Genomic DNA, 16,427 nt, shown 5'->3' with positions numbered 1-16,427 from the left:
TTCAATGCAAAAATTTTGAAATCCATGCATACTTTTCTCATAATACGCATTTTCCATGAACCTTCTGAGCATCTCCTGAATAGCTCTATTCCTCTTCTCTCCTTTTACGCTATTATTGTTGTATGTATCACAAGGATGTTATAAATCCAACATTACACTATTATAACTTTATATAATGGCACAGCTATCAAAGAAGCTGAGAAAATAAACCAAGCAAATATTTATAGTTTGTTACATTTATATTCTTTATCATTCCTATTTTCTTCATCTGTATCTGTAGGTTTAAATTATCATCTAGTATTATTTCCTATTTCCAACTCAACTTTGATTTCATCCACCTTTTATGTGCTGTCAACATGAAATATACTTCAAAATCTTAGAGGCTTAGTAATATAATTTTATGCATATTATTTTAAACAATTGCTTTTTAAATTTGTTGAGACAAATAGCATGTATGTATACTTTTATAATTAAATAATTACCTTTACCAGTATTCTTTATCATACTGATCTGAAGTTCTATCTGGGTTTACTTGCTTTTATTTTTTTTAATTAATTAATTTATTTATTTATTTTGACAGAGTTAGACAGTGAGAGAGAGAGAGACAGAGAGAAAGGTCTTCCTTCCATTGGTTCACCCCCCAAATGGCCGCTACGGCCATTGCGCTGCGCTGATCCAAAGCCAGGAGCCAGGTGCTTCCTCCTGGTCTCCCATGGGGTGCAGGGGCCCAAGCACTTGGGCCATCCTCCACTGCCTTTCCGGGCCACAGCAGAGAGCTGGACTGGAAGAGGAGCAACTGGGACAGAATCTGCTGCCCCGACCGGGACTAGAACATGGGGTGCCGGTGCCGCAGGTGGATGATTAGCCTATTGAGCCCAGGTGCCGTCCTTGCTTTTAGTTTTTAATTTATGTGTTTTAAAAAGATTCACCTCTCTAGGGCAGGCACTGTGGTGCAGCAGGTTAAGCTGCAGGTATCCCTTATCAGAGTGTCAGTTCAAGTTACTTTGCTTCCAAACCAGCTTCCTGCTAATTTACCTGGGAAGGCAGTGCAGTGGAAGATGGTCCATGGCTTGGGCTTCTGCCACCTGTGTGGAGACCAGGATGGAGTTTTTGGCTCCTGGCTTCAGCCTGGTCCAGCCCTGACTATTGTGGTCTTGGGGAGTAGCCAGATGTGCTCGCTCACGTGCTCTCTTTCTCTCTCTGTTAGCAGAGATGAGTGGGTTCATCTTTGCACAAGAAAGAATGCAGGCGTGAGACAGAGAGCAGTGGAAAGCAAAGTAACAAGGTTTATTGGGGGGTAGGGCATCATTTAGAATGTATGGGCACCTCTCCAGGCAGAACCTGAGAGAGTGCCCAGTCACTCAAACTGGGGGAAAGTAAGGTTACATGGTTAAATGGAGAGAATACACCATTTTTAAAGGAATCGGTCTTGTTCTTCCCATTGTTTCTCTTTACCCCCTCTTTCTTCTGCTCTGCTGAGTGTAACTTAGGAAATTCCTCTCCAGGTTTACTACTCAGTGTTATCAGACTGGGGAGCTCTCCTGGCACAGGGCAGAAGAGCTTCCCCTAAGGTGCCTGGCTTGGAGGAAGGCTGTGAAGGTTTTATTGCTCCATGCTATCGGGCCAGGTAACCCATGTAGTGCTGAGAATTCTCCTAGGGAGCTTTCCTTGGGGGAAGGGCTGAGATCACCTGGAAAGTTTTCAGGGTCTGGGCAGGACTTTGCGTTGTAAACACTGGGCTGCTTCCAAGGTGAGCTTCTGCAGATGCTGCTGCATTCCTCCCCTCTCACACACACAGGCTAATTTCTAACTTCCTACCTAACACCCCATCTCTGTTACTCTGCCTTTCAAACAAACAGATCTTAAATAAATAAATAAAAATGTGTGCCTCTCTCTCATTTGTTTGTTTATAAAGCAGAAAGAGATCTCCCATCAGCTGGTTCATTCCTCAAATGTCTGCAAAAGCCATCCTCTGGTTCACTCCTTAAAGGTCAGGGGCCCAGAATCTAATCCAGGTCCCAACACGGGTGGCAGGGACCCATGTATTTCAGTCATCACCTGCTGCTTCCAAGTGTGTATTAGCAGAATGCTGGAATGAAGAGTGGAGCTGGGACTTGAACCTAAACATCCTGATACAGGATATGGAGATCTAAGTGGCAGTTTAACCAATGTGCCAAACAACAGCCCCATTACTTGCTTTTAGCCTAAAGAAGTTGGTTTAGTTTTTATTATAAAGCTGGTCTGTCTGCTAGAGATTCATTTCTCCCAGTTTTTATCATCCTTTTTGAAAGACAGTTTTGCTGATCTAAGATTCATGGTTAACAGTTTTCCTTGAACTTCTATTAAAAAAAGTTTAATTATTTACTTATTTATATGAAAGGCAGTGAGACCAAGACAGATAGACAGACATACAAACACACACAGAAAGGGGGGTGGCTTAGGTTTTCCATTTGCTGGTTCACTCGCCAAATGCCTGCAATAGCCAGGGCTGGGCTAGGCTGAAGTCAAGAACCAGGAAGTCTAACCAATCTCCATGTGGCTGGCAGAGATCCAAGAACTTGGCCGTAATCAGCTGCCTCCCAGCATGCATTAGCAGGAAGCAGGATCTGATATGGTATCCCAAGTGGCATTTTAACCTGTTGTGCCACGATGCAGACCCCTTTCAGCACTTTGTGCCATTCCACTGCCTTCTGGTCTCTCAGCAATCTCCTTTCCTAGCTCTCCAGGTGAACCAGCTCTCCAGCTGTCCTCCAGTTTAGCTTACTGCTCTTAGGAGAAGCTACTATCTCCTGAAGTGCCCTTAGGCCCGAATTTCTCCACTGTTTCAAATCAACTCAGATCCTTTGGGGAGTATTCTGCAACTCTCTTCTTATGGACTTCCTCTCCCCTGGGAAAATTCTCTGAGGCACTACTCTGGCTGGCAGCTTTTGGTCTCTTTGGCCAGCTTCTCCTAAAGAAGAAGGCTTGCCCTCAGAGTGAGCTAGGATGAAGATGACTAGGCTCTGGTATTCAGCTGCAAATGGGGTAGAATCTCCATCCTGTGGGTGGGGCTGGGTAGAAAGAGCCCCACCTCTTGGCTGCACTCATCAGAAATCCAGTCTCCTTACTTTGAAGTTGGAGGGAATGAGGACTGTGGACAGTCTGCCCCTAATGACGGGGAGCTGAGGGGAGAGAAAAGCCCTGTATTACTGTCCATATTCATCCCAAGTGGAGTGTTTATCAAGCTGGACGGAGGGGGAGAGAAAGGGAGTGGACTGTGGCTCAAACACCACACACTTGCTGTTGCATACCCAAGTTTTATTTGATTAAAGACAATTTCCAAATTGTCAACAGTCGCTTTTGGGCAATTTTCCCCAGCAATGCTTTACTGGGGGTTGGCTTCAAGAGGCACTCCTCCTGATACTATCATGAAGCAGAACTCCACCACAGCCTCCTGTTTAGAAGCCACTCGTCTGGGATGAAAATGTCCTACTGTGCGAAATACTAAAAGACCTAAACAAGCTATCTAAAGATAAGATAGGCCTGAACCAATTTGAGAGCAGTTATTAGCACTAGTCATAGGCTTGTCCTGTCATCTTAGTTCAACATAGCTTAGTTCTTTCAAAGCTTGCCATGAGGAAAGGCCTGTTGAGGTACAGTGGTGATCTACTAATCCCTTGGCCTGGTTTTGTCCCAGCCTAGGCTCTGTTACTGACAGTTACTATCCTTCTTTTGCTCAAGCTGCCTTGTGGAGCTCACTTTCATTTTCTCTTACCTCCAACAGGATACCTAAGTCTCAGGGAAGGACATGTGGTCATTGTATACAAAATTCTTATAAGGGGCCAGCACTGTGACATAGCAGGTAAGCCACTGCGTGCAGTGCCGGCATCTCAAATGGGCGCCGATTTGAGTCCCACCTGTTCCACTTCTGATCCAGCTCTCTGCTATGGCCTGGGATAGCAGTGGAAGATGGTCCAAGTCCCTGGGCCCCTGCACTTGCGTGGGAGACCCAGAAGAAGCTCCTGGCTCCAGATCGGCACAGCCCTGGCCACTGCAGCCATCTAGGGAGTGAACCAGCAGATGGAAGACCTCTCTCTCTCTCTCTCTCTCAGTCTCTGCCTCTCTGTAATTCTGCCTTTCAAAAAAATAAATCTTAAAAAAAAAAAAAAAAAACACTCTGAGTCAAAAGTGGAAAGATTTTCAGTAACCTGTGTGAAGAAGAGAATGCAAATCTCAGAAAAGTCTTCATCTAAGATAACGTTCAAGAGGTGTTATTCTCAGACAGATGAAAAACTTACCCATGACATTCCTTGGATGGTTTAAATGGCTGAAATTTTACTGTACTTAGAATTTCAGTTCTAAAACTTGTCACCTACAGTTATTTTAGCTTGCTTCTATGATCTGAAAAAGTGTTTTCAAATACTTGCTGAGCTGGTCTTGGATTAGTAAAAGTATATGTAGTGTTTTTACTAGTGCAGAATGCTAAGAGAAATCATAACCTCCCACTTTATAGCATCTCACTACTACTGCCCAGTTAGCAATAAAATACCTGAACTGGAGGGATCACTTGGACAAATCACAAGCATACTCTGAGAAGAAAAAGGCACCATATAAATCTGATAATAATATTTAGAAGAACCCAACACCACAGCTGGTATTTGATGCTACTTTGTTTAAATGTCATTGCTGTCAAACATTTACATTAATATTTTTAAAGTCAACTTTATGTGAACTAGTTACCTAAGGAACCACAAGGCAGAGGTTTGCCACACACTTTTCCACATGAGGGGACAGGATCCATGCATGTTTTCCGACTACTACTTCCAAGTTCCAGCAATTGGCTGAGAGGAGTTTGACCACAAGGGCAATAGCGCACCAGATGAGGGAGGCGTGCACATGGCTGGCAAGGCTGAGGGTGGCACACTTGAGAACACGTATGGTTCCCACATTTCAAATCCCTGTTAAGAAAAACAACAGGTTAGCACATAATTGTTGCATGGTATGCAGCTTTACTATAACTGAGAAAAATGTAAAACCTTACTTGCCACATATCTTTAAACAGCCGAAGTCCCCAAATCCATCAGACTTCCCTGTGTCTGTTCCACATAACACATCTCGGGTGGTGCTGCCACAGTAGCATACTTGAAAGCACATTTCAAAAACAACATCAGTAACCTTTAGATTTTTAAAATATTCTAAATAAACATGAAATGCTATTCAGTAGGGTGCTGATCAGACCTGACTGCAGATAACAATATGGTTCTTCATACAACAGCCCTAAGACCCACCTAAGTGCCTTTTTTTTTTTTTGGACAGGCAGAGTTAGACAGTGAGAGAGACAGAGAGAAAGATCTTCCTTCTGCTGGTTCACTCCCCAAATGGCCGTCACAGCCGGCGCTGCGCCAATCCGAAGCCAGGAGCCGGGTGCTTCCTCCCAGTCTTCCATGCGGATGCGGAGACCCAAGCACTTGGGCCATCCTCTGCTGCCCTCCTGGGCCACAGCAGAGAGCTGGACTGGAAGAGGAGCAACCGGGACTAGTACCCGGCGCCCCAACTGGGACTAGAACCTGGGGTGCCGGGGCCTCAGGCAGAGGATTAACCAAGTGAGCCACGGCGCCGGCCCTAAGTGCTTTTAAAACAAGAAGAAATTTAAAAGTCCTTGTTAAACTGTCAACATCTCATAGTCTCTGCAGCACATTCCAAGACAGCAGGAGAGTGCAAGAGACCCTAATCTAAGAGAATGCTGTGTGGTCTATAAGACCTGGATTAAATACCACTGACGATGAGGCTCCCCTGGGGTCCCCTGGATATGTCACAGAGGATGGACAAGCTAAGCTGAAGGTAGTGGTAGAGTGGCTGACACCTGGATCCCCCATCCTCATCTTAACCCAAGCAGTACAGATTTGATATTTTATATATTCAGGTTCATACACAATGCTTGAAAAAAGTCCCTCCTGCTAAAAATAAATTTTAAACATTGGGATGATGGTATAAATTCTATACTATTACTGCTGCCTGCATCACTGGCATCCTATACTGGCACTAGTTCAAACCTGGTTGCTCCACTTCTGATCCAACTCCCTGCTAATGTGCCTGGAAAAGCAGCAGAAGATGGCCCAAGTGCTTGGGCCCCTGCTCCTGGCTCCAGCCTGGCCTAGCCCTGGTGGCTAAGGCCATTTGGGGAGTGAATCATCGGATGGAAGACCTCTCTCTCTCACTCTAACTCTGCCTTTCAAATAAATAAAACAAATTTTAAAAAATAAACAAATCTATTCAAGTCCTACATAGGAAATAACAAAAATAGAAATGCAATTGAAATTCTTAAAAGTTAATGATGTTTTCTTTTCTCAACACAAATTAGATATGTAGCTACAAAGAAAGTCAACATCAGAATATATGCATTATAAAAATAAAATATTGGGGCTGGCGCTGTAGCATAGTGGGTAAGGCCGCCACCTGCAGTGCTGGCATCCCACATGGGCACTGGTTCAATTCCCAGCTACTCCACTTCTGATCCAGCTCTCTGCTATGGCCTGGGAAAGCAGCAGAAGATGGCCCAAGTCCTTGGGCCCCTGCACCCACATGGGAAACCTGGAAGAAGCTCCTGGCTCCTGGCTTTGGACCAGCACAGCTCTGGCCTTTGCAGCCAACTGGGGAGTGAACCAGCACATGGAAGACCTCTCTCTCTGCCTCTCCTTCTCTCTCTATGTAACTCTTTCAAATAAAATTAAAAAAAATTAAAAAAGGAATATGTGTATTTAAAAAAAACATTAAAAATCACATATGTAATAAGAAATAAATTTTTAAACAAAGATTTATTTATTAATTTAAAAGCCAGAGTTTGGGGGGGGGGGTGGTTTCCATCCACTGGTTCACTCCCTCAGATGGCTGCAATGGCCGGAGCTGCACCAATCCAAAGCCAGAAGTTCTAGGTCTCTCATGTGGGTGCAGGGGCCCAAGCACTTGGGCCACCTTCCACTGCTTTCCCAGGCTATAGCAGACAATTGGATGGGAAGTACAACATCCAGGACTCGAACCAGTGCCCATAAGGGACACCAGCACTGCAGGCGGCAGCTTTACCTGCTACGCTACAGTGCCAGCCCCAGAAATAACGTTTCTAAGAAAGCATTTGAAATAATACACTGAATAGACTCAGAAGCTTCTACTGTCACAGGGAAAAAGGAAAAACCCAAGTCACCAAAGACATAATCAAGACTCTAACTTATTTGAGAAGCAGAGAAAGAGAGTTAACTCCCATCTGCTGCATCACTCCCCAAATGCCCTAGGACGGAGCCAGGAGCTGAGAACCCAATTACTTGAGGTATCTCTGCTGAATCTTCAGGTCTGCACTGGCAGTGAATTCTGCTACGCTTAGACACAAGAAACAAAAATACAAGCTGATGACAGAAGTGAGGTGCGGTCACAGTTGGCTAAACAGTATTAAAAGACTCAGAGACAGTTGGGAGAAATAACCGTGTCACCAGCCTGCATCTGTACAATATAAGAATAAAGACCCAAAAGGCATGTGTATTAAATCTCTAGATAAGGCTGAGAAGGGCCGGCGCCGCGGCTCACTAGGCTAATCCTCCGCCTTGTGGCATTGGCACACCGGGTTCTAGTCCCGGTCGGGGCACTGGATTCTGTCCTGGTTGCCCCTCTTCCAGGCCAGCTCTCTGCTGTGGCCTGGGAAGGCAGTGGAGGATGGCCCAAGTGCTTGGGCCCTGCACCCCATGGGAGACCAGGAGAAGCACCTGGCTCCTGCCTTCGGATCAGTGCGGTGCGCGGGCCACAGCACGCCAGCCGTGGCGGCCATTGGAGGGTGAACCAATGGCAAAAGGAAGACCTTTCTCTCTGTCTCTCTCACTATCCACTCTGCCTGTCAAAAAAAAAAAAAAAAAAAAAAGGCTGAGAAGAATCCTAGAAGATAATCTGAGATAATCTGAGAAGATAGACTATACATGGGGCCAAAACACTCTGTTAGTTTTAACATGGACATACAAAAAGTTTTCACCCAAGTTGAAAAATCAACTACACGAAAACAAGAAGGAAGAGACTAGAACCTATACAAATTTATACAAAAAAGACTTGGATGATTTAGCTGAGCAAAAACCAGTGTGAATCAGGAGCTAAAAATGGCTAGATCAAGGAAACTCTTCCCATCCCATCATTTATACTAAGACAAAACTGCTGATATGTACATAACACATTATTTCAAAATGGATTTGGAGCATCTTCTAAGGATATGTGAAAGATAACAAGAATGTATATTAAAAGAATATGAAAAGAAAAAGGGAAACAATAGTAGAAATATAGAATGAGTCACAGCATAAAATGTATAATATAAAGAAAAACATTAGATCAGTTATACAGGATCCTTAAGATAAAACGACACCAATAGTTTTTGAGGAAAAATAACTATTCTAGGGGCTGGCGCTGTGGCGCAGCGGGTTAAAGCTCTGGCCTGAAGCACCGGCATCCCATATGGGCGCTGGTTCAAGACCTGGCTGCTCCACTTCCAATCCAATTCTCTGCTATGGCTTGGGAAAGCAGCAGTAGAAGATGGCCCAAGTCCTTGGGCCCCTACACCCACGTGGGAGACCAGGAAGAAGCTCCTGGCTCCTGGCTTCAGATTAGTGCAGCTCTGGCTCTGCGGCCATCTGGAGAGTGAGCCAGCGGATGGAAGACCTCTCTCTCTGTCTCTACCTCTCTCTATAACTCTGTCTTTCAAATAAATAAAATAAATCTTTAAAAAAAAAAAAAAAAGAAAGAAAAATAACTATTCTAGGGACTAAGACCAGGTAGGAATTTGTCCCAAGAAGAACCATAAGGGGCCAGCACTGCACTGTGGCACAGCAGGGTAAGCACCATATGGGTGCAGATTCAAGTCCTGGCTGTTTCACTTCCAATCCAGCTCCCTGCTAATATGCCCAAGAAAGTAGCAGAAAGATGGCTCAAATCCTTGGGTCCCTATTGCCCATGTGGGAGACCTGAAAGAAGCTCCTGGCTCCTGTGGCCACATAGGGGGTCGAACCACTGGATGGAAGATGGGTCTTTCCTTCTTTCACTCTCTGTAATTCTGCTTTTCTAATAAAATAAATAAATCTTAAAACTTTTTTTCATGTAATTACTTTTTTCCTATTGAGATATAATTAATATACCACAAAGACATAAATTTCAGGTGTTGTTTGGTATGTTTTAATAATTGTATACATCGGGGCCAGCGCCAGCGGGTTAACACCCTGGCCTGAAGCGCCAGCATCCCATATGGGTGCCGATTCAAGACTCACTTCCGACCCAGCTCTCTGCTATGGCCTGGGAAAGCAGTAGAAGATGGCCCAAATCCTTGGGCCTCTGCACCGGCATGGGAGACCTGAAGAGGCTCCTGGCTCCGGATCGGTGCAGCTCTGGCCTTTGTGGCCAATTAGGAAGTGAACCATCGGCTAGAAGACCTCTCTCTCTCTCTGTTAAATCTTTCAAATAAATAAATAAATCTTTTTTTTTTTAATTTTTTTAAAAATTTTTTGACAGGCAGAGTGGACAGAGAGAGAGAGAGACAGAGAGAAAGGTCTTCCTTTGCCGTTGGTTCACCCTCCAATGGCCGCCACGGCCAGCACGCTGCGGCCAGCACACTGCGCTGACCCAATGGCAGGAGGCAGGTACTTATCCTGGTCTCCCATGGGGTGCAGGGCCCAAGTACTTGGGCCATCCTCCTCTGCACTCCCTGGCCACAGCAGAGAGCTGGCCTGGAAGAGGGGCAACTGGGACAGAATCCGGCACCCCAACCTGGACTAGAACCCGGTGTGCCAGCGCCGCAACGCGGAGCATTAGCCTAGTGAGCCGCAGCGCCGGCCAAATAAATAAATTTAAAAAAAAAATTGTATACATCTGTATAACTACTGCCCAAAAGAAGATCAAACATTTCTACCATCCTAGGAAATTTCTTCATCTCCCTTACCCCACAACCCTCACTTCCAGGAAGCCATTTTCTAGTATTTAAAACAGAAGATTCGTTTTCTGTTCTTAGATTTCATATAAATAAAACCATAAAGTAACTTCCTTTCTGTATCTAGTTTGTTTCACGTAACATGACTTTGAGATACATTGTTGATTGCTTATAGGTTCCACTGTATGAAAATACTGTGATTTATGTCCCTTTTCTAGCTAATGGACATTTGAGTTGTTGACATTCTGGGGCTCATACACACATATATTCCTGTACAAACCTTTGTGTGACTTAGGTATGAAACTAATAGTGGAATGGTTAGATCATATGATACACATAGGTTTAATTTTATAAGAAAATGGCAGGGCCGGTGCTGTGGCACAGCAGATTAAAGCCCTGGTATGCAGTACTGGCATCCCATACAGGCTCCAGTTTGAGTCCCAACTGCTCTACTTCCAATCCAGCTCCCTGCAGTGGAGGACAGTCCAAGTCCTTGGGCCCCTGCACCCATATAGGAGACCCAGAAGAAGCTCCTGGCTTCAGATTGGCTCAGCTCCACCCATTGCAGCCATTTGGGGAGTGAACCAGTGGAAGGAAAGACCTTTCTCTCTCTGTCTCTACCTCTCTGTAACTCTTTCAAATAAATTAAATAAATCTTAAAAAGAAACTGGCAGAATTGTCCAAAATGGTGACACCATGTTTCATATTTGTCAGCAATGCATGAGAATTCCAGTTGCCTTCCCATTACCAACATTTGGTCATTAGTTTTGTTTTAGCCATCCTCATAGGTTTGAATAGGTATCTCACTGTGGTTTTCTGAGTGTGTTATTTTCTTTAGCAGTTTTTTGGTGAAACAATCCAGTACATCTACCACTTACCCTGGTTCAGTATGATCCGGCAAGGCTGGCACTGACCCCCATGGCATAGCTCAGCACAGTGGTGCTGACCACAGTTCAAAACATTCTCACACGGGTTAGAACAATGGACTGAGATGGCCTGACCACAGCGAACTGTGTGCCTGAAGACAGAAGATGAGGAGACAGCATCAGTCTAAGTTCCCACTGAATACCTAACCCTCCCTCAAAACCTATTAAACTTTTCCCTTGACCTCCCTTCCCCCACTTTTTCTATGTCTCCCTCTTCTAATTCTTATTTCCTCACTCTACCCTTCTCTGTTCTTTCTCCTTTCTCTTTCTTTGTTCTCTTTATTTCCCACTCTGCCTTTCTCTCTGCTCCACTTTCTGATCATGGGAGGATTATGTGATTTGGTCACTGTGTTTCATGATACAGCAAGCAGCAGGGGAAAGAGCTTAGGGATGAAGATCTGGGTTCTAGTCCTACTCTGCCTGGAGCTCCCACAGTACCTTACAGAGTGAGGAGGAAGAGAAGCAATAATATACCCAGATCTGACCTGATATACATTGAAAGTACCATGGCATTTCCCTGGGACCTGGTACTCACACATACAACTACAGTACTTAGAAGATATTGAATGTGACTCTGATTCAAGGTGGGCAAAATCGTTCTAGTTTTGTTCCAATAGATATCCTGATCTTGACCAATTTAGCAGCTAGAGAAAGACATCAGGCCAGTGCTTTCAGATAACTGGCTTCAGGTCTTTCCAGGGTCATGGTTTGCTGCTTAGAGTCGACGCTCCTGCAGCTCCATGTTTTGTTTTAAGGAAGCACTGACATATACACAGATGATCGCTTTGTAGTGCTCAGCATGTCTCACACTGGCCTGTTAGGCTACTCTCATGACCAACACCTTGGCTATCATCAACTCCCTGACATGGGCACTATCATTTCTATTTTATAAGACAAATGAGGGTTGGTGAGACCAATGAACTTGCCCAAGATCAATAATCAGTAAGTGGGCCGGCGCCGCGGCTCACTAGGCTAATCCTCCGCCTAGCGGCGCCGGCACACCGGGTTCTAGTCCCGGTAGGGGCTCCGGATTCTGTCCCGGTTGCCCCTCTTCCAGGCCAGCCCTCTGCTGTGGCCAGGGAGTGCAGTGGAGGATGGCCCAGGTGCTTGGGCCCTGCACCCCATGGGAGACCAGGAAAAGCACCTGGCTCCTGGCTCCTGCCATCGGATCAGCGCGGTGCGCCGGCCGCAGCGCGCCGGCCGCGGCGGCCATTGGAGGGTGAACCAACGGCAAAGGAAGACCTTTCTCTCTGTCTCTCTCTCTCTCACTGTCCACTCTGCCTGTCAAAAAAAAAAAAATAAATAAAATAAAAATAAAAAAAAAAAAAATCAGTAAGTGGCAGAGCCCAGAGCTGACCTTTCTGACCCAGAACCTTGCAAGTGACTCAAACTGCTTACTGTGGTTAATTTAGCAGAGAGGAAACAAATGCGAATCACTGAAAATCTGCATGATTCCATCTTGTCTCCTGGTTCCAAACTCACTTTAAGATGTTACAGGGCCTCAGAGGCACTTCACAGTTCTCAATGATCACTGCAATGATGATGCAGAACTTGCATTATAACGGAAAGATGATAGGCTTTGGGGCTCAGTTATTCTTTCAGCCAATAAAAACTGAAAACTTCCTCAATGCCAGATACTGTGCTCGGCACAGGAAAATAGTCCCCGCCTCCTGAACCTTAATAGGCATGGGTTCAACTCCTGATTCAGCCACTCACTAGAGAGGTTTAAAAAGAATCACAGTCATATTGGGCAGTTCACCTGAAATGGCTAACTGAATCACAATCTCACCTGTTCATACAACTTCTTCTCCACGGAAATCTTTAGCACAGCACAGGAAACTATTGTTTACAGAAAGTACTATTTACACCTACCTACTATTTATATCTATTTATATCTACCTACTAATCATCAGTTTTAGAAATTGACAAGTATATCAACCATGAAGAAACTGAGGTCTTCTTTAGAATGCAATTCTGACTTTACCTGGTCCGTCCACATTCGCATGCTTTCGTCATAAAGGCAGGACAGGGTGGACAGGGTCCAGGATGGCAGAGACTGAAAAAGAAGAAAGTTTCAAGGCAAAACTATACCAGGTATCCAAACCCAAACAAAGCTACCCAAAGCTGTGTTCTACTGCATAAACGGCAATAAATAAACCTATGCTTTAGTGTTTGTATAATGTTGATTAAACAGAAGTATCAACTATATTTTTAAATTAAAAAATACCAGTTATATTTGGATATAAAAAGATGAATGGCGGTAATGTAAGAAGCAAATGTACTGGAGACGGTTCACAGAAAGATCTGAGCTTAGACATGCATTATAGGTCAGAATTAGACCTCTGAAAAGAATGCTTCTTATAGGAGCTGTGTATGGCTCATAGAGACCAACAGGAAAAAAACTATAAAATGGAATTTGTATATTCAAATAAATACTGCTCTCTTTAAAGCATATACACTGGTAAAACACATACAGCTTCAGAAATACCTCTACTTCTAACATTTTGGGACCATCTACTATAACATTTTTTTGGGGAGGAGAAGCTGTCCCCAGTGATACTAAATCATAATCCTTTGGGAATTAAAAACCAAGCAGAGCCACACCTAATTTATCAGGTAAATAACTGAAGTTGCTCTGAAAAACAGATGTGCCTATAGTTTTTAGTTTTTTTATGTGACTCTTAAACCAGCTCTGGTAACTCATTTTCAAAAGTTCTTAATATTTAAAAAATTGGGCCGGCGCCACGGCTCACTAGGCTAATCCTCCGCCTTGCGGCGCCCGCACACCGGGTTCTAGTCCCAGTCGGGGCACCGGATTCTGTCCCGGTTGCCCCTCTTCCAGGCCAGCTCTCTGCTGTGGCCAGGGAAGTGCAGTGGAGGATGACCCAAGTGCTTGGGCCCTGCACCCCATGGGAGACCAGGATAAGTACCTGGCTCCTGCCATTGGATCAGCGCAGTGCGCCGACCGCAGCGCACCAGCTGCGGCGGCCATTGGAGGGTGAACCAACGGCAAAGGAAGACCTTTCTCTCTGTCTGTCTCTCTCTCACTGTCCACTCTGCCTGTCAAAAAAAAAAAAATTTTTTTTGACTTTCATTTTATTTGAAAGGCAGAGACGTGAAAGAGACATAGAGACAGAGAGCTTCCAATCACTAGCTCATTCCCCAATGTCTGCAACAGCCTTGGGTGGGCCAGACCAAAGCCAGCAGTCTGGAACTTAATGTGGTTCTCACAGAGGTACCTGAGCCATTATCTGCTGCCTCCCAGAGTGTGCATTAGCAAGAGGCTAGAATTGGAAGTGGAGCAGGGATTTGATCCCAGGCACTTCATTATGTAATAGGGCATCCTAATTAGTGTTTTAACTGCTGTGCCAAATGTCCACTTCCAGTAATTCTTAAATAAATAAAGTTTAAACACTGAAAACAACCCACAAACAAGGACCCTTAGGAGACATAAATTTAAGCTACATTTCAGATGATACTTCTCAACCCTTTCAAGTGAGCCAAATTTCATGGCTGTACATTTGGTAATTTCAGACCAGATAAATACTGGTCCCATGTGAGTGACTTCAGGTCATCTCAAATATCCCTGAAGCCTGGACCTAAACCTAGGGTTATTTTTTTTTTTTAACCATTAGGGCAGATTTGCAACTCCGGCTACATATCAGAAGCACCTGGAAAGCTTTAAAAACTATAAATGTTCCGATTCAACTGCTCTGGGGTGCAGACTGGGTGTTGCAAGCATTTTGGGAATGAATCAGGAGATGGAAGACCTCTTTCTCTATCAACTCGGCCTTATATATATAAATAAATATATCTTTTGAAAACTGCCTCATAAAAGGAGGAGTCTAGTCAGCAAATAAATCCCGAAGGAAGGACCTATGCCAGTGGTCAGAGGGAAGGATGGGCTGACAGCCTAGGAGATCAAGGCCATGCTGTTCAGTTGAGTCTGAAAGACTACTGATACTCTTGGCTGTTCCACTGCTGATCTAGTCTCCCACTAACGCACCTAGGAAGCAGTGAATGATGATCTAAGTACTTCAGCTACAGATACGCATGTGGGAGATCCAGATGGGAGTTCCTGGCTCCAGGCTTCAGCCTGGCCTAACTCTGGCTGTTGCAGTCATTTGAAAAGTGAACCACGAGATGGAAGATCTCTCTCTTTTTTTTAAGCATTACTTGTATTCTTTTTTTAAAAAAGATTTATTAATTTATTTGAAAGTCAGAGTTACACACGGAGAGATGCAGAGGCAGAGAGAGAGAGAGAGAGATGTTCCATCTGTTGGTTCACTCCCCAGTTGGCCCAATGGCTGGAGCTGTGCTGATCTGAAGCCAGGAGCCAGGAACTTCTTCTGGGTCTCCCATGAGGGTGCAGAGGCCCAAGGACCTAAGCCATCCTCCACTGCTTTCCCAGGCCACAGCAGAGAGCTGGATTGGAAGTGGAGCAGCTGGGTCTCGAACCGGTGCCCACACGGGATGCTGGCCATGCAGGCAGTGGCCTTACCTGCTATGCCACAGCACTGGCCTCGGAAGATCTCTCTCTCTCTCTCTCTCTATCTCTCTCTCTGTCACTCTGCCTTTCACATAAGTAAATAAGTATTCATATAAATAATATTCATGCAAGTAAATAAATAAATAAACCTTTAAAAAAACCATACAACTGCCTTCCAGACAGAGGTTATACTCTGCTCTTTCCAGCCTGGACAGCAGCAGAGGCTAAAATATCTGAGACACATCGGTGTAATATAGTGGGGGAGAAACACTGGCTTTGGAAATTTCAGCTCTATCATCATCTTCTAGCAATGTGACATTGGGCAAGATACTCGGCCTTTCTGAGCCTCATCTGTGAAGTGGAAATAAATACCTATACAAGTTCACATGTAAAGTTCCTGGTACAACCTTTACCCCAGCCTGTTACGTGCGAACCAGATATGTGTACTTAGAACCATCAGCAAAGCATGTCTACCAGGAATCCCCAGGGATCTAGAGTTCCAACTTACAGATTACAGGAATGTGGACAGTCCTGGCCAGGCTGTTTCCTTCTACAAACCTCACCACAACTATGCGGAATTTCATTTCTGCTCCATTCAGGATTCTTTACCTTGCCTAAAACACATCAGATCAGAGAGTCAATGGCAAAAACTTCAATCATATCCTTGATTTTAATCAAACAGTGCAGTTTAGCTAGAGAGCATGAAACTTCCGTGTGGCTTTCATTAGTTCAACAAATGCATTATCTCACACCCTAAAGTAAAAGGAGATGAATGTAATGCTACTCATCAAAAGCTTAACTGAGTATGATAAATCTTAAGATAAGCCTCTACAAATGTGCACTGGACTATTATGGAAGTACCTGTGGTAAGGATCAGAAAGAGGGAATAAGAGAAGATACTACAAACACATGGAGGAGGCAATAAGAGCTGGAAAGGCTATAAATCCTTTGTGTAGCAGTAACTCACCTAAAGCTACAAAGTAGGGATAAAATGGCTGTAATTTTATAATGAGTGTCATACTGCAAATCCTTTTTTTTTTTTTTTTTAAGATTTATTCAAAAGGCAGAGATACAGAGAAGGAGAGGGAGA

The 16,427-nt window shown here is 44.4% G+C and overlaps 1 protein-coding gene across 2 annotated transcripts in view; it reads right to left on the bottom strand.

The window, feature by feature from the left end:
* Nucleotides 1-16,427, bottom strand: part of NFX1 (nuclear transcription factor, X-box binding 1) — a 69,000-nt gene that overhangs the window by 35,983 nt on the left and 16,590 nt on the right. For both annotated transcript variants that reach the window (XM_070053311.2, XM_070053310.2), the window contains exons 5-9: nt 15,846-15,951; nt 12,833-12,904; nt 10,801-10,940; nt 5,021-5,120; nt 4,720-4,937 (exon numbers count right to left, since the gene is read on the bottom strand). In XM_070053311.2, coding sequence (XP_069909412.1) covers nt 4,720-4,937; nt 5,021-5,120; nt 10,801-10,940; nt 12,833-12,904; nt 15,846-15,951 — 636 coding nt within the window. The remainder of the gene's footprint in view (nt 1-4,719; nt 4,938-5,020; nt 5,121-10,800; nt 10,941-12,832; nt 12,905-15,845; nt 15,952-16,427) is intronic.

The sequence above is a fragment of the Oryctolagus cuniculus genome, chromosome 1, assembly GCF_051225735.1.
Source record: "Oryctolagus cuniculus isolate XC-2025 breed Fujian yellow rabbit chromosome 1, ASM5122573v1, whole genome shotgun sequence".
NCBI lineage: Eukaryota > Metazoa > Chordata > Mammalia > Lagomorpha > Leporidae > Oryctolagus > Oryctolagus cuniculus.
Note: the sequence above shows the minus strand (reverse complement) of the source record. Positions and strands in the feature narration are given on the sequence as shown.